The sequence below is a fragment of the Lolium perenne genome, chromosome 3, assembly GCF_019359855.2.
Source record: "Lolium perenne isolate Kyuss_39 chromosome 3, Kyuss_2.0, whole genome shotgun sequence".
NCBI classification, from domain to species: Eukaryota; Viridiplantae; Streptophyta; class Magnoliopsida; order Poales; family Poaceae; genus Lolium; species Lolium perenne.
Window position 1 is genome coordinate 43,283,260 of NC_067246.2, and position 18,453 is coordinate 43,301,712.

General features: G+C 42.3%; 3 protein-coding genes across 5 annotated transcripts; 2 read left to right on the forward strand and 1 right to left on the reverse strand.

Moving 5' to 3' along the window:
- The first annotated feature begins 8 nt into the window (after positions 1–8).
- LOC127341446 (WAT1-related protein At3g30340-like) lies at positions 9–6,625 on the forward strand. 3 transcript variants are annotated; one of them, XM_051367299.2, is made up of 8 exons: positions 13–489; positions 1,246–1,489; positions 3,326–4,343; positions 4,578–4,640; positions 4,782–4,898; positions 4,968–5,358; positions 5,734–5,885; positions 6,368–6,625. In XM_051367299.2, the coding sequence occupies exons 3-8, from the start codon at positions 4,162–4,164 to the stop codon at positions 6,519–6,521; spliced, it is 1,059 nt and encodes a 352-aa protein (XP_051223259.1). In that variant the 5' UTR covers positions 13–489; positions 1,246–1,489; positions 3,326–4,161; the 3' UTR covers positions 6,522–6,625. The 3 variants fall into 3 exon arrangements, with proteins under 3 accessions (XP_071684001.1, XP_051223259.1, XP_071684000.1); XM_071827900.1 differs by lacking the exon at positions 5,734–5,885 and having other exon boundaries at positions 9–489; positions 1,246–4,343; XM_071827899.1 differs by lacking the exon at positions 13–489 and having other exon boundaries at positions 499–4,343.
- A 120-nt stretch (positions 6,626–6,745) lies between these two features.
- Positions 6,746–9,127, forward strand: LOC127341447 (WAT1-related protein At3g30340). Its single transcript, XM_051367301.2, has 5 exons — positions 6,746–6,882; positions 6,973–7,528; positions 7,610–8,189; positions 8,404–8,555; positions 8,724–9,127. Exons 2-5 carry the CDS (start codon positions 7,353–7,355, stop codon positions 8,863–8,865), a joined length of 1,050 nt encoding a protein of 349 aa, XP_051223261.1. The 5' UTR covers positions 6,746–6,882; positions 6,973–7,352; the 3' UTR covers positions 8,866–9,127.
- Positions 9,128–11,171: 2,044 nt separating this feature from the next.
- On the reverse strand, positions 11,172–15,393 carry LOC127341445 (protein NCA1). The gene is made up of 8 exons (XM_051367298.2): positions 15,237–15,393; positions 14,668–15,003; positions 14,360–14,588; positions 14,068–14,213; positions 13,127–13,214; positions 12,898–13,044; positions 11,682–11,831; positions 11,172–11,598 (listed from the first exon to the last, which is right to left on the reverse strand). Exons 2-8 carry the CDS (start codon positions 14,964–14,966, stop codon positions 11,551–11,553), a joined length of 1,107 nt encoding a protein of 368 aa, XP_051223258.1. The 5' UTR covers positions 14,967–15,003; positions 15,237–15,393; the 3' UTR covers positions 11,172–11,550.
- Positions 15,394–18,453: the final 3,060 nt, after the last annotated feature.

Genomic DNA, 18,453 nt, shown 5'->3' on the forward strand with positions numbered 1-18,453 from the left:
TGTCCGCCTCCTTCCCCTTCCCTGCGTCAATGTCAGCCAGCCTAGGCGAAACCGAGTCCGCCGCCACCCTCGTCGTCGGAACGCTCAGACGCTCGGTCCGAACCTTGCAATGTGGAGGTGCAGTCCTCTCCTCCGCCTCCACGACGCTAACTCCTAATGCCGCCTCCCACCCCTGCTACATGCCGAACAAATGGGGGGAAGATAAAAGGATTTGGATAAGAGGAGGGGAGGGCGAGTCGAACTGCAACACGGCAGAGGCTTCAGTTCCAATCTCTACTTTGACCTCCAACGCGAGCGCCCCTGCCACGACCTCGACCTCGATCGGCGGCGCTCACATCGACTGGCCAGCTCGCCCGGTGGCTGCGCTGGTGACCCAGCGACCGGCGTGCCGATGTGCCCTTCTGTCCAAGATGGCCGCCGCGCTTCCGCCCTATCTCCATTGCCTTCCCTGCACAGGTGCAAGGGGGAGGAGTAGCAGTCCTCTATCGTGTACGTATTTCTTGCTATAATCTCAACAATTGTTGTTTACTAGCCTACAGTCATGGTGTACTGAAAGTTAGAGAAAAAAAGGAACCTAAATACCACCTATTTTCTGTCAGTACAGGCCGTTAATGGTAGTCACTGAGCCGGCACTGAAGTTGCACCATTAAAAAATCATTTGCGAACAAGTCTTAATTGTATGAGGAGTGTGTTCTTTATTACTTATATTATATTCTTCTTGGGTGTACTGAAAATATTTTAGCATATGAAAGCGCATTTAGTAATGAACCTGCTAGGGCTTTGGTCATAGTAAATACTAAAGAACAGGTTTCAAGCTATTTACCAGAAGCTGCAATTATTTGTGTGCTTAGAACGCTCTTAATAATCCTGATAAACAACGAGAATTGTTTTCCGCCAGATTTATGAACTGTCGTCCTGCTGTCTATACATTGAGCTAATTGCAATCCCCACATAAATAGTCTCAAATTTATTTGCAATAACGAAACTACAACCACTATTTTATCTACCAATAAGAGTTTTGAATATTGCTATACTGTCAGTTCATTCTAATGAATCGTTATCGTAGGATACTACACTCTTGGTTCAGACATATATGAGGGCAGAAGAAGTAATTTGACTTGAAAGTGTTGATTCTTATACCTCAGAAAATGGACTACCTTGATTATGGAAAAACTTTATTCTTTCATCCTTAAGACTCTGCTCTTTGTTGTTTTCAGTTACTAATGATCATTTTTACGCTATTAGGTGATGATCAATTTACAAAGGAAAAGAAGTCAACGTACTATATCCCATGGTTATGCCCATGCAATTGCTTTTGACAACTTAAAGGCTGCTCAGATATGTTATGTAGTACCGACCACCTAGCTCAGTACTTGTATTTCAACAGTTCAACAACAAAAGTTACAAATTATTGGTTGCTACTACTGATGTATATTTAGCCTATAGTTGTTGCTTGCAGGAGTAGCATGCAGTCAACTGAATATCATAGGTAACTTCTATATTTTTTTGCGGCATAAGTTAGCATAGGTAGTAACTACGATCTAAATGTGTAATTAGCATCTTAGCTTATCTTATGATGTACCAAAATTAGATATGGGATTCACTGTTGAGTTATGTATCTCCATTCTCCAAGCATTATAATGTTAGATGCATCTTGTTCCTTTTTCTCTCCAGGTTGCTATGAAAAATAGTCTTCATTTCTTGAAGTGTCTATTATTACTTGGGAAAGATTATATCTCATAAAGATTATACTCTGAAAATAGTAAAATCTGTAGAACTATCCTTCTTTTGTCTGCACTTTCATGGTGTGCTAGAAGGTATTTGTGTACGATGCAAGACATCCCGCTGTTCTTTTTTTGTTTGGAATACAAGTATGTCGTTATGTCGTGAATTTAACGAATGCTCTTCAGGATTCAATCCTGATAATATTTGGTTCTTTAAGCACACATTGATGGTAGAGACAAATAATTTTCATCAACTATTTTAGACTGAATTGTCGTCTTATTGCATATTGGCATGTTGCCAAATAATAGTTGGCTCATCTCTGAAGATAGATAAGTTCAAGTAGCAAAACTTGTTTCCATAAGTTTATTTCCTTTCTTGCTCCTCTTCCCTCTCTACCTAGGTCACCCAAGTCAGGGCCCCTCCAGGGGCATGCAATTGTGGGGGATTTCTAGCCACTTGCTCACAAAATTCTACAGTCTTTTCAGTTCTACATTCTATTATAAAATCCATTTGGAATTGGAGTTGTTGATTTCAGCTTCTTGCATCATCTGGACTGCATGGATTTATGTTAGACGATTACCAGGCTAGAGAGCCTTGTGCGGATGTTGATGCACATAGTGGCTTGTTGTATCTGTATCAATATATATATCTTTGATGTTACACCAAGTTTCTCAAAGATTATACCCATATAGATTGTAGATTGTTTCAGTTGGCTTCCCTTGTTAGGCATTGGGACAAACTAAGAAACATTCACAACACGCTATGCAATGCTCTCTAGCCGAGCTGGGACCCCTTCTTGAACTTCTTATAGTCGGTTGAACCAACAACCTTAAGCCAACACTAAATAAAGTTAAAGTGGAATATGGAAAGCAAGCGATATACAAGTTGACGATTGAAGCAAAGCATAGATCAAGGCGAAGATGATACATGCTTGAGTAAATAATTATGATGAATTCATGATTGCAATAGTTTTGAAAACTTGTGGGCCCTACGTAACTTGTTTATTTATATTGAAATTGCAGATGTTGTTCATCATTTTTCTTCACCTTGGCAGAAAAATGAACATGTCCTGTTGCTAAACCATTCCATCAATTTGTCCTTGTGTGCCTCTTAAATCCTTAATCCATTATTTTGACCATCATGAATTTCTAGATATCTATATTGCTATTTTCTCAATATGAACGGGCGCGGCAACGCGCGCATTTATGGTCTAGTATACTATATGTAAGGGGATGCTAGCTAGGTAATCTGACCGCCGTTAAATAACAAAAATTGAAAGATGAAAATACCGTTAAAAAATAATAAATTGATGGTATCTTCGCCGTGGGGTTATCCTCACTAAAGACAATCTTGTTAGACCGACTAGCATGAAAGTACTCAGTGTGTTTTCTATCATCAAGACGAAACTATTAAACACTTATTCTTCATGTGCTTTTTCACTATATCGATATGGTCAATCATCCAAGTAGTTTCCAGCTTTATTATCCTTCGATTAGTGTTGCCAATGCTTATTAGGATGGGTGCACTGGCAGTTATCTGGGCGCTATGACTATGTAGAAATGATAAGATTTTTTATGATAAAAAGTATTCTATCTTGCAGGTTATCTACGGATATACCGGTATTCTCCTTTTGTGGTCGCCTCTTCAGCGAATGGACAATCGTGACCTCTTTACGGAGGTCTGTACACGATTGAAGGCTACGACGAGAGATACTTTTTCCCTACATGGGTGACCGCATAACCTACAGATTGGAGCTCCACCTACTCCATAGGGGTTTTACAATTTCTCGATACGATATATAGTTTGCCTATTTCTCTTTTTTGCTTTTTTGAGACATATAAACAGCTGTCTGGATCCTGTTATGCAGAGACTGAGTGTAATTACTTCTTTAAGTAATAAAAACGTCCATTATCGAAAAAACGTAATCTGAGCATCGATGGCCACAGGAACCTGATGATGCCAAGCAGCTAGCTAGCTTCTTCTGTGACCACTGGCACTCAGCATCTATGCCCTAAACTATTCCTTCTTTATCCAGGTTTCTCTTAAACCAGTAGCCATGCACTTTGTACCATTCCTCAACTCGCCTTTGCCTCCATGCTTTAATCAACAGTGCTTAGCATTAACACCAGAGTTGACCTCTCAGACATAAAGTTAGTAACCTGACTGATAATGCTCTCTCACATCACCACATGCACAAGCAATGCTTGTTTATAGTACTTTCTCCGTCCTGACAAGGACGTCGCAAATTTATCTAAATTTGGATGAAATAGTATCTAGATACATCTAAATTTAGAGAAATTTGTGACATCCTTTTAGGTAGGGAGGGAGTGTTGCTTGTACTATAAGACAGATAGGAACAAGGCTGCTACAAAGATAGTTAGTGCCCACCACCTAGGACAGACAAGACACCTTGAGCTTCAGGTTAGCAGAGAGTTAATGGTGTCGATGGAGTTGCTGATGCCGGTGGCTGCCATGCTCGCTTTCGATACCCTCTTTGCGCTGATGACAGTGCTGGTGAAGAAGGCACTCGACGGCGGCCTGAACCCTGTCGTTCTAATCGCTCTGCGGCAGTTTGTTGCCGCAGTTTTCCTGGCCCCAATTGCATACTTCCGAGAAAGGTTTGTGAGAAAGAATCAGTTGCTCATTTTGTTTCTGGATGATGTTGAGCACCTCCTCAAGTTAATCTGAAAAACTCACACATCATGCTCTACTACATGATCTTTTCATTAACTTTGGTCGAATCTCTCCCTTGATGTTCCAAATGTTTTATCCTACACTAATATATAAATTCAGTGTCTAGAACAGTGTCGCTGATAAATTTCTAATGCTGATTATTTATATTTTGATTTCAGGAATGCAAGACCAAAATTCACAAAGGAGATATTTGCTTACTTATTCATGAGCGCGCTACTCGGGTAATATTTTTCATCTGGGAATCCTAATTGGTTAATGTTACTATGGCCTTTCTAAATGCAATGGAGGAGACAAGTCAAAAGAGTACTGTTAATTACAATTCGTTTTATTTTTGTCTGAAATGTGTGTGCATATATATACAGGGCACTATTTGCTCAGTATCTATTCTTCTTGGGGTTGAGCTACACCACTGCAACACTCGCTGCAGCCGTCTCGAACATGACTCCAGTCTTTACCTTCTTGATCGCCGTCCCTCTCCGGTCAGTTTCTTAACTAACATATATTTTTCATGTCAAAACTGTTCATGCAGACTGAAACTGGTTCTGCAGGTTGGAAACAGTTGATGTGAGGAGCAAGTCAGGTGTTGCTAAGATCGCAGGAACACTTGTGTCGGTTGGTGGCGCAACGCTGCTGAGTCTGTACAAGGGTGCTGCTCTGACTCACACAACATCTTCAGCGCAAGAGCACATCACCACCAGCAGCAGCAAGGGTAGATGGATGCTGGGCTCGGCGTTGCTGCTGTTGAACTGCATCACCTTCGCATTCTGGATGTTGCTGCAAGGGAAACTCACCAAAAAGTACCCTGCAGTCATCTCGAGCACTGCATTCATGGCCTTAATCAGCTCACTGCAAGCAGGAGCGCTGGCACTCACCACCCAAAGGCACCTCTCCGTGTGGCTTCTCCGAGGAACCACACAGATCGCAACCGTTCTTTTCGCGGTACGTGAGATAGCTCAGATAACCACCAATCTGCAAACAATCAACAAAGTTTCTGTTATTGAAAAACAAAGACCGTCAATCTTTTATTTTCTTGAGTAAGCTATTTGATCCTACTTGTCTGAACATAAACCAGGATGATTTTACACCACTTATTAATCCTATTTGTTTGGAGTTGAATTTGGAATGTAACAAAACTTAATTCTAGTCCTTCATAGCTCTAATAGTTATCAACACATGGCCCCACAAGTCAGACATATGCTGTTGTCTGGCAAAAGTGAAAATTCAGTTAGAGACAGGATTTTTCCTCACAAAGAATGGTTCAGATTCAGTGGATGTGCTGGGTTTCCACTGAAACTTTGCACCTTTGCTGTTTAGGGAGTGGGAGTGTCGGGGATAGGGTACGTGCTGATGACCTGGTGCATTGAGAAGAGAGGGCCGGTGTTCACTGCAGGCTTCTTGCCTCTCATTCAAATCATAGCTGCAGTCCTTGGTCTCTTCATCCTTCATGAACAGCTTTACCTTGGAAGGTATTTGGACCTTCTATTCACTCTTAAAGTTTATTAAACAACTGTATGGCGAAGACAACTCTGCAAAATAAGCATACATATTGAAGTATTTTTGGAACATAGCAGCTAGGCTTTATTTAGGGTTTTTATAGCGCATACGTGAAAATTAGTGTTTATTAATTTAGGTACTTGCTTTCTCAAAAGTCTAGTACATATCTTATGTCCTAATGAGAAGATAAAACACATAGAAAAGAAAAATTCTGGTCCAGATATCGTTGTGCACTTGTACTATATTTATCACTTGGAAGGACTAAGAATTGACACGTTGCTTAAATGTTGCAAGTGTAAATGTCTATCAGCAAAGGACTAACAATTGACATAATGCTAAGAAGTTGCAAAGCGTAAATAACTATCGGACAAACAACAACTTTGCTTCAAGACATTGAACTCTGGTAAAAACAATGGAAAAGTCACACATGTGTTTCCCTTTTTTGTCCTTGAAGTGTGGTAGGTGCTGCTCTTGTCATCGGAGGCCTCTATCTTCTCCTCTGGGGGAAGAGCAAGGAAGCATCATCAGCTTCTCTTTTGTTGGCGAAAGGAGCGGAAGAAGACAGGGAGAAGCAACCAAATTTGTGTGCACATGAAGGGCACTCTTAGTTAGTCTTCGGAACGTCAAGTATCATCCAAAATGTTCCAATTATGTCCAATGTGTGTTGCTACAACTATGAATAAGTCAGTGCCATATTTGTGATCATTGTGCATATTACTTTCTGGTGGTGTGGTGCCTGGTGAGGTTGCCATTCCTTGCCTTTTGTGTTCAACAGTTACGAAGTGATTATTACAGAAAGCACATGTTGCTGGATTTACCGCCATCCTCAGGATGAGGATCTAATTTGTCAATGAAGATGATAGTTGAGCAGGAGCAGGATCACACTAACAAGTACAAAGGTGAAGGATCAGTAGTGGTGTTTGAGTTGAGCAATTTACTGCCTCCTGCAATAGTATTCTTGACCTAAAGGTAGTGAATTTATCAGGTTCCTAGTAATGGCAAGTAATATTATGTTCTTTTAGATGCCGATGAAAAATAAAATATTTCTATTGGTGTTAGGAAGTGAGAGGACTAGTCCACATACGTAAAAAAGGAGTCTTTGCAATCTCAGTGCTTCCATCTTTTCTCCACCTTGTTGGCATCTTATCTGGTTTTGGTCGGGGCACCAGAAAAGGTAAGGGACTGAATTAGAACATACACTTTCACATGCCATTCTTTAGATTATAATTAATCTTCACTAGTAGTAGTAACTTTTCACAGGAGTAAGCAAAGCAATTAATTAAGTGTGGTGATAGCATATTAGCATTTCTTTTTGGCCCCAGGGTGAATGAGAGCCGTCACTTTTGGTCAGTGAGTGGCATTGCAGGGCTATATATATAATCAGACATTCAGACAGTTCATAAGCATATCAGTCATCTTGTAGCTAGAGAAAACTTACAATGTGGGTGGAGTGGAGACCGGTGGTGGGAATGTTAGCCTTCGATCTCATCACAGCTGTGATGACCGCGCTGGTGAAGAAGGCGCTGGAGCGGGGGCTGGACCGCCTGGTTCTCGTCACACTTCGGCAGCTGGTCGCCACCATATTCCTTGCTCCCATAGCCTATTTCAAAGAACGGTATGCACATATACATCCATGTACATGCAATCTGACTTCCCTCATTTTCTAAAATTGCGTCGGGTCATGGTATTCATGCAGGAGCACGAGGCCCAAGCTCACACTGGAGATTCTGGCATACTTATTCTTCAGTGCCGTGTTCGGCGCCGCGCTCTCGCAGTACACCTTCTTCTACGGGCTGCAGTACACCACTGCCACATTTGCCATAACCTTCATCAACCTCTCTCCTGTGCTCACCTTCCTCATCGCTGTCGTGCTGAGGATGGAGCCACTGAAGGTGAAAAGCATGGCAGGGGCTGCAAAGATCACCGGGACGCTGATGTCGCTCGCCGGCCTGCTTCTGCTGACTCTGTACAAGGGCATGCCACTGACGCACCAGGCCGCCACTGCACTGAGCCCGGCTGCTCACAACACTGATGGCGGTGGCAACAGGAGCTGGATGCTAGGCACCATGGCGCTACTGGCCAACTGCATGTTCTTCTCCTTCTGGCTTCTGCTGCAGACTAGGCTGACCAAGAAGTACCCGGCCATCTACTCCAGCACCGCCCTCATGTTCTTCATTAGCACGCTGCAGGGAGGGGTTCTCACGGTGGCCGTCGAGCGGCGCGCCTCGTTGTGGATGCTCACCGACAAGCTGGAGATCATCACCGTCTTGTATGCAGTAAGCTAAAACATCATGATCATCTTCTTCACCTTGACTTGTACCACCTTCGAAAAAGAAAAAAAAAACTTGCCCAGAAGGAGCAAGTACTAATAAAAGCAATTGCCCTAACTTGCAGCTCACACTAATCTATACAATCATTCAATATACACCAATTTCTTCGAGCAAAAAATATTTGTGACTGGTTGACCTTACGATCAAATTGTGCATGCAGGGGATCATTGGGTCTGGAGCAGGATACCTGATAATGACGTGGTGCGTGGAGAAGAAGGGCCCGGTCTTCACTGCAGCCTTCATCCCCATCATCCAGATCATGGTGGCCACCATCGATTTCTTCTTCCTCCATGAGCAAATCTACCTTGGAAGGTAATGCTGTAATGCATATATAGTTATCGAGTTTCATGTTTCAATCTCCTTTTGCAATGATCGTTGTCATATATACATCCTTGGCACTTGCCAAAGTTAATAGTTTTAACAGCTGAATTGTAATGACAGTATTTCTGCTTGTTAATTATCTTGGCAATGCATTGACAGCGTGTTAGGGTCTGTGCTGATGGTACTGGGACTCTACCTTGTGCTGTGGGGAAAGAAGAGGGATGAAGAATCCTCTGTATCTTGTGCTACTAACAAGCAAATGGATGAAGAGGCTGACAATGTACAAGCAGTGAAACTGTAAAAATCACGCACTATTGGTACTGCAACACATAACATATAGTTCTTCTCATATTCTCGCTGGATGCAGCTAGCTATATATGTAGAATTTAGTAAGTGAGCAGAGAGCTCATTTGGCATATGCCGCGTCCAGTGCTCTACAGTAGCTCCATATCGGGACGCTGTTATTGGTTATATATCCTATAACTCCTTCCGTTTCAAAATACTTTGCTATTTTAACAGCAAGTGCATTTGCAGTAATCGGCACCTTGCAATGTTGCTCACATTTTACCATATTATCAGTATGGCGTGTACAATGTTCCATAATTGGCTGCATTTCTTGCATTGCAACTTGCATGCCAAAAATTACATTCCCTGCTGTCACTACAATCCAGCAAAATGGACAAAACTGCTTCTAGCAGGAAGCAGTCACCAAGAGCAGTTTTTTTGTTTTTCGTTTGGAAACGAATCAAGAGCAGAATTTAAACCACGTAATATACTTCTAGAGAATTGCAGTTCTTGATCCTTACACGAGGCCTGATCTATGTAATGTTACACTACCGGAAACTGCAGGCCAAGCTACATTTAGCCTTTATTTAAAAAAATACTATTTTAAAGTTTGAAACTCCAAATATATCTTGAATGTAGCTAATGATGTATACTAGAGGAACATGCAAAAATCTCAATGTGAAATTCCCTGTGTTGTAGGCCACTCAAAAACGTGAAATTCTTTGTGGTGTAGGCTACACAAAAACGACAGATGCTTGGATCCAAGTATAATGAATAGCGCGTAGTTTAAAACTATAAATTAGTGAGAATTTATCATTTTTATGTAGCCTACTATAAAGAGTTTCACATTAATATTTTGCACCATTGTAGGATACGTCATTGGGTACAATCAGGATTTTTTTCAGAATTTCTATAAAAAAATAAGATTTTTGATTATTTAAAAATAAAGGACTATATGTAGCTCAGTCCTGTATTTCTCCACTCTCACTACACTACCTTAGAATGTTTTTGTCGATATAATTTCCCTTCGGACCAAGAAAAAGATGTTACATTACTCTAACCGCAACTATACTTGTCTTTTTTTTCTGCAAAACACAGTATAATCAAAGACGCTCACACATACGCCCACACATTCACCCCTATGAACGCACGTATAGCCTACCCCTATGAGCACCTCCGAGAGACTGCGTCGAAAAAACTGATCTGACGGGTCTTGAGATTGAAGAAATCACCATAGACGTCTCGCTGTCGATGGGAACGTCGCCTCCCGCTAAAAAATATTCCGTGTTTATGAGACACCAAAGTGTCAAATTAATTTAGTATTTAAACTCTGGTGGGCTGGGGGCCGGACCACTACCCTCCAAACCATCTAACCACAGGTTGGTTCTCGCAACTACACTTGTCTAGATATTGACCGCGTCACGGCAAGGATGCATCTCAAAGTTTCAACCATATACTACAGTACAACATTGTGTGTGATGTTTCACTTTGTGAAAAACACAGTAATCTGAACGGTTGCACTCCCAACTTTAGAATACAATTTGTTTCATCTCATTCATTGCTATTTCAATTCAAAATACCTGGAGACCACATGAGAATGCCGATACAAAGGATACAAACGAGCTAACTGCACTTCTCTCCACATTTCTCATCCGGACTTGGGACCGGCAAAGGCAGTGTCAAACTGCAAGAATAGAAAACACAACCAAACACTCGACAAAGCATACAGGCCACACAATCGATCAAAGGCAATATTCACACACACACACACACACACACACACACCATGAAACTTTGCAGACAAGATCATAACGCATAAAATAGACATGGGAGGCAGGCCGACAACAGACCTACGTAACGGTCTGTTTTGGTCCGTGTGGATAGATTATACGAAAATCTTAGTCTAGTGGTCTGATGTGAATAGATCAACGTGTACGGACAGATCCTTTTCGGTGGCATAGCATGTACTATCCTCTTCCTCTCACCTCCTCTGTTAGTTCTCCTAGCGTCCACCACCAACTCACACGTCCTGCAGAGGCTCACCGAGACCTGGATGTCCGCGCACCTGTTTGAGATGGCCTGCCTTTGATTGCTGACCTAAATAAATTTATCTCTATTTTACACCTGTGATTTAATTTCACAACTTTGTACTACTCCATGTGATGAACGTCTAAAACTTTACATTATATTAAGGGTTCCCTTATATTAATGCTACTTTGACAGCATCTTCATGCTTCAACTTAAACGCATTCATGCTTGAACAAAATAATACTTACCCATGAACGTGTACTCATCAATTAAAGTTGTTTAAGCACAAAAAAATAAGTTTAACCTACATCACTGCCAAAATAATTCCGAAGTTCTGAAATATCCAAGAATCGTTTCTCGAGAATCCATTATGGATCAACTTTTTTCTTATGTTGAACAATAAGAAACAGTCGGAAGAAAACTACTATTACAAGTACAACGCTGCTTAGTTTGGCCTGGCCCGTTCAGGTACGCGTAGCTGCCGTATCTGAGATTCTGAGAACATGACCACTCAATCATATACACCAGAAAACCTGAACACTGGGTCGTTGCCATCTCTGCCCGGGTCCTGTGTCACAAGATTACATTTACAGTGCACGAGTATACACACGGGGCACCATTTCTATATGCATCACAACAACGCTGCAGTTGAACCCCGTCGATTGGGAATATCTTACTTGCCACCCAACTGTTTCTGCAGGAAGTCAAGAACCGAGCGCCGCTGAAAAACGCAGATCGAAAGTCAGTCCAGAACATATACACGTACGCTGGAAAACAAAGATGGAAAGGGTAAGTTGTAGCTACCCGTTGTTCCAGACTAGCCTGCTCAGAATCCAGCTTCAACTTCTCAAGGCACTTAATTGCTTCCTCGAAACCCTCGACAGCCGCTTCTTCGTTGCCGAGATTTCTGTCAACATCCGCAACTTTGGCTAGAGAAGTTGCTACATCGATGACCTATATCCAAACAGTCATCAGATTGTCATATAATAGCAGGTAAAGCAAACCGCACCATGAAAAGTCCATCTCTTCGATGTAACAGCATAGTTCTTGCTTCTCATTAAGACAGTTAAAATCTAGTTTAATCAATCAAGCCTACTTGTTCAAACCATATTATATTTTTAAAGAGCATTCCTGATCAGTAACAGAGATTCATTCTGTAGATGTACTAACCAAGCAACAAGGTGATCTCAAAGTGACATTTTTCACATTTCAGTTTATCAATCATCAAGGAAAAAACATGACAGCTTAGGATCCTATCCGTTAGCAGATAATTTCATAATGAAAATAAGCTCTTAATCGATGTGTGTGAATCATGCAGAATCACCTCATGACTTGGGGTAACAGGTGGTAGTTTCTAAACATATAAAACACTTGTTTATAAAATAATACCCATCCATTCATGTGTTTGTTGGGTTGATAATATAATGACATGTTGAGAGCATCAGTTGTTGCAAAACCTATCAGGTTGGCACAGTTTTTAATCAAATACTTGGTCATTATGGTACATTTAAGACCATCAAAGTAAAGTTACAGGGCGCAACTTTTTGCAGCTCTAGGATGGTCCAGCACTTGCTTCCATTGTATTACCTCAGAAAGTATACAAAACTGTAGTTCTGAGGGAGCCAACCGTGTTATCATTTATCTTTTACTGTGTTTGGATTGCGTGCATGCCCATCAGTACCAGGACTGTGCAGATATGTTCATAATAAAATGAGCTCTTTCGACGTGTGTGTACCATGCAGAATCACATCATGACTTGGGGTGACAGGTGGCAGTTTCTAAAGATATAAAACACCATGACAGATGTTTTCTCTTGTCTTGTTTATGCAATAATACCCATCCTTAATAAAAATGGATAGCCGTAAAAAGATCCAGCAGTAGCCAACAGAAATTGGACAAAAAAGGATGCCTGATCTTGATTTCATTTCTTATTTAAGTGAAGACCTATCTATCTTGTCCCCGAAGATGCTTAATCTAGAATTCTCAATTGATAGCATTAGCATCTGAGCATTTGAATCACCTGGGAGGCCACAGCTGAGTGTTCCTTTACTGAATTTCTGCGAACTTCTAATGAACGAGCATAATAACTTCTTGCAGATTGAAGGTCCCCGTCATAGTAGCGAAGGTCTCCAACTTTATTAAGTGAAACCGAGAGCGTATGGACCAACTGTAGAAGAATCAAACGGTCAATTAACATAAGGAAGGTTAATGTTTTACAAAGACGATATGCCACTGAACTAGAATACAACCTCAAGATCCTTTGTGGGCAATTTCGAGAGAAACTCGGCACTTTCTTCATAGTAAGTGATCGCTGAAGGAGCATCTCCCAAGGTTCGACTGAAAAAATAGAGTCCAGTGATGAGAAACAGGGATAAACCAGTGTGAAATGAGTTCATCTAAGGTAAGCAAATAAGGTCAGTGTGTGTCACTGTTATAACGTGGAAAGACATACCGAAAGATTAAAACGAAACATTAACATGAGCTAATGGCGCATGGCACTTTGAGAAGAGCAAAATATCCACTAGTGACCTGGGAGACATCACGGACCATGTGTTTCTTATATGAGCAGGTAACAGACATCCTGCCCAGAACAAAGATCCTGCCTGGTGGCTAGACAAGCTACCGCCCTATGATTAGCACCATTATGCTGTCTGGTACAAGGCGTGGTGCATGATTAACAGTTTTTCTACTTTACCCATCACAAATATAACATATAGAAGCAAGTTGCAACTACCATGGCAATTGGCAAACTATCAGCTATGTGCATCGGTTAGTCTGCACATAACATGAGCACTGCAAAATTGCTAATAAGTGTTTTCCAAAGTAAACATTCATAGAAGTACAACACTGTCCAATACTTCAATGAAAGGACATGAAATTAGGTACGATAAGATTTCCCATATACTCCCTACCCTTTTCCAATGAAAATGCTACATCAGTCAAAACCCAGAACATGTGACCATGGAGGTATTAGCATGAAATGAATAAGAAATGAAAGAATGTCTCATTGTGAGAAGTTGCTAGATAAATGACGTGTACACGACAGTTGCCAGATGGTCAAATAATACCAACAAAGGCAAACTACACTATGAATCATCTGTCTGTTCTATGTAACAGATGTAGGATTATTTCTTAGTTTGCGAGAGCGAAAATGCTGAGAAGAGGAAGTGGCCAAGAAAGAAGGTCATACCAGCAATCCCCAAGCATTCCCAATACCGCCCCAAGCTGAGAACATAGGTCTAGGTTGTCTTGTGAAGATTTCAACTCCTCCCTGATGTCTTCTGCACACATGCTGAGCCTTGACTTTGCACTCTCAATGTTCTGCGCACGAAAAGCCTGAAGATGCAGAAGTTAGAAGCACCGCCACTATAACATATAATGTTCACTAATAAATCAGTACATACATAATTGATAACCATGAATCATGCAAATTTCACAGGATAAAGAAAGCGCTCATTATGGGAGTTGATTTGATTACTGACCCTCATAGCCTGCTGCACCAGAAAGGCACCCCTCTCCATGGAGACATCCTCATATATCACCTTGCCCTTGCCCCCCGCTGCCTCCCCGTCCCCTCCAGCAAGCGACCTCTTGATCCGGGCATGGCCATCGATGAAGCGGTCGACAAGGACCTGGAGCTCGGTGTCGGGCTCGATCCCCTCTACGTCGGCACCGCACAACGGGCAGTCCTTGAAGCGCGATATGCACGCCCTGCCAAAGGTTCATCCAATCAGCACACACACACACAAGCAAGAAGCAATGCCTGATTCTAGAGGCGAGGAGCACCCACTTGCAGAACTTGTGCAAGCAGGGCTTGCACTTGCTGGCGTCGTGGAGCAGCGCCTGGCAGACCATGCAGCTGAGGGGCCCGAGCTTGAAGGTGTTGGAGTCGTAGCCGAAGGGGCACTTGGCGGGCACCAGCCGAGGGTCTTCGGCGCCCCCGGCGCGGTCTTCGGCGCCGGTTTCCTTGTCGTGGCCCTTGCCGGTCACCGGGCACGCGCCGCCGCCGTTCTTGTCGGGCTTCTTGTCGGACTTCATGGGGCACACGCCGCCGGTGGTGGCCTTCGCGAACGGGCAGAGGGAGCTCATGCCGATTCTTTACTGAGATTCTTTGTTTGCAGGGTGTCTGTGCACAGGGAGGGGAGGCATTTCAGGTAGGGGTACGTTGCAGCAAGGAATCTGATGATGTATGACCAAGCGTACCCGCCGAATTGGGCGGGCAGAAGCGGATTGGCTGAGAATCGAGGAAACCTAATCGACGGGGGAATTGGGGATCCGATTGACTTTAGCAGGGCAAGCGATCCATCAAAGGGAGGAAGTGGATGGAACCGAGTGGAAGGGGAGCGGCGAGGCGCTTACCGTTGGTGTGCGGGCGGGCGGTTGATCGGCCGGCGACGGCGACGGCGACTGCGACGGTAGGAGCCTCTTGTGGTCTCCTCTGGTGGATAGGAAGAAGCAAATCGAATGGCGATGCAGAGAGCAGCACGACACAGGGGAAGGGAAAGGGCAGACTCGAGAGGCCATGAATGGTGGGCTGGGCTGGGCTTTGCCCCGCTACCCCATCTTTTTCAAAAAAACTACCCTGTCTTTTTCAGCTCAAAAAAACTCACCCCATCTTTTTCAAAAAAACTACCCTATCTTTTTCAGCTCAAAAAAACTCACCCCATCTTTTTCCCCTCAAAAAATAAAAACTACTCCATGTTTTTCGCACCAAAAACAAAATATCTCATTTTCCAGTTGAACCATTTTAAAGGTTTGTCTTGAAAAACCATTCTGAGGATTTGGTTGAAACTTATATTGAGTACAGAAAACCCTAAAATCCAAGTTGAAGGCGCACCATCCCTCACAACCTGTCATTCAAATCTTCTTTCTCGATAAATAAAACAAAAAAAATATACTAAATATTCATCTAATGACAGAAAAATTCGACTATAACTTTTGATAATTTAATTTGAGTACGGAAAATCCTGAAATCCAAGTTATTCGTTTCGCGCAGCACACCCTCAGACCTTGTAATTTAAATCCTCTTTCTCGCTAAATAATTTTTTAAAATTAATTTAATGATGAAAAATTGAAATATAATTTTAATAATTCAAATTGAGTACAAAAACCCTTAAATACAAATTAACTATCTCACGCAGCACACATTCACAACCTGTAATTCAAATCATCTTTCTCACCAAATAATATTAAAGATTCATTTAATGACGAAAAAATGAACTATACATTTTAAAAGTACTCGATGGTTTCATCGAGAAAAAAAAAGCTCAATAAAGTTGCACGAGCTTACTACTACTTTTTAAGAGATTTCAAGTAAATTTCTAGTGGGTTTCGTCTAACTAGTTTTAGTTTTTTGAGCTTTAAAATTTAGAGAACAAGAAAATACTACTCTCCCTTCGATTCATATTAATTTTTTGCTGATTTATAATTTTATGCTAACTAAGAGACAATTATTATGTACTTATTATGTATAGGAGGGAGTTTTTTGGAAATTTTGAATGGGCCTACATTGATACTACTTGGCATATATACTAGTATCTCTGCAAAGAATGAACATGAACTACAAGGTGATTCCATCTCCTAGTTTTACCAAGAACATATGATTTTGCATCACCAGGCAACTAGAATGTAAAACCCACAAAACGTTGGTTAACTTGAAGTGTCGATGTGAATTGCCAGGCTGTTGTGTTTCGTGTCTACAACGATAGGGGTGTGAGTCACTTTCGGGTATCACTACCTAAAGACCAACCTTCGCGAAGGGAAACACCATCCCGCACAATGCACCAGCGATCGACACGTGTCACAAGTTAGTCCACGCGAGCGCAACATCGCGAGGAAGTACGCGCGCCGTACGCGACGTGCGAGCGAGTACGAGCGCGTATGCCGAGCGAGTACGCGCACCTACGCAAGCAAAACCGGATGTGCGCACGCGCGACCCGCGAGCGAGTAAGCGAGCACCTACCGAGCAAAACCGGACGAGGTCAGGTCAGATTACTAGCTAGCTAATATAGATCAGCTAGCTACATACCTCTATTAACGCGTCTAGCTGAATGTGCCGATCGAGTATAAGTACTTGACACGGGCGAGTACAGTTGTGTACAACACACGAGTACACTTACGTATAACTCATAAGTACAGTTGAACACATGGAATACTATGTCAAGTTGATTATTGATTTATCATATATGTGTTGTTTATGATCTTGCATGCTCTCCGTTGCTAGTAGATGCTCTGACCAAGTTGATACTTGTAACTCCAAGAGGGACTATTTATGCTAGATAGTGAGTTTATGTCTCCATTGAATCTGGGGGAGTGACAGCAACCCCTAAGGTTGTGGATGTGCTGTTGCCACTAGGGATAAAACATCAATGATTTGTCTAAGGATATTTGTATTGTTTACATTACGCACAGTACTTAATGCAATTGTTTGTTGTTTGCAACTTAATACTGAAAGGGGTGCGGATGCTAACCCGAAGGTGGACTTTTTAGGCATAGATGCATGCTGGATGGCGGTCTATGTTCTTTGTCGTAATGCCCTAAGTAAATCTCACAGTAGTCATCATGATATGTATGTGCATTATTATGCCCTCTCTATTTGTCAATTGCCCAACTGTAATTTGTTTACCCAACATGTTATTTATCTTATTGGAGAGACACCACTAGTGAACTGTGGACCCCGGTCCATTCTTTTACATCTGAAATACAACCTACTGCAATCATTGTTCTCTTTTGTTTTCTGCAAGCAAACATCATTTTCCACACCATACGTTTAATCCTTTGTTTTCAGCAAGCCGGTGAGATTGATAACCTCACTGTTAAGTTGGGGCAAAGTAGTTTGATTGTGTTGTGCAGGTTTCACGTTGGCACCGGAATCCCTGGTGTTGCGCCGCACTACACTCCTTCACCAACAACCTTCACATGATCTTAATCTCCTACTGGTTCGATAACCTTGGTTTCTTACTAAGGGAAAACTCGCTGCTGTACGCATCATACCTTCCTCTTGGGGTTCCCAACGGACGTGTGCTTTATCGTCACAAGCAGGCCTCCTTGACGGTACTGACCGTGCACCGCCTGAGACTTTGGAACAAGAATATGAGAACAAGAAGATGATCGAAGTGGAGAATCCAGCTTATGATACATGGATTGCGCGGGATCAACAAATTCTGCATTTTCTTCTAAAATCATTGTCGCCTGATATTCTTTCACATGTTCTGAGCGCGGAGTCTTCTGCCGAAGCCTGGTCCAAGATTTACAACATGTTCAAGACTACAGATCGCTCCAAGATTCAGCATCTTCGGAGTCAACTCAAGGACACCAAGAAGCTAGCCATGAGCGCCAATGACTACTTCACCAAGATGAAGGGGTTTGCCTCCGAATTGGTAGCGGTTGGCAAGCCCCTTGACGAGGACGAGCTGGTTGGGTACCTTCTTCGCAGACTCGATAAGGAACAATAAAATTCTCTCATCACGAACATCGAGGCAAGTCTGACACAACGCTCGATAAATTCTTCGGGCAACTCAGCTAATGTTGCTCGCCGCGATCAGGAGTATGACCGTGATCGCAACTATCGTCCACG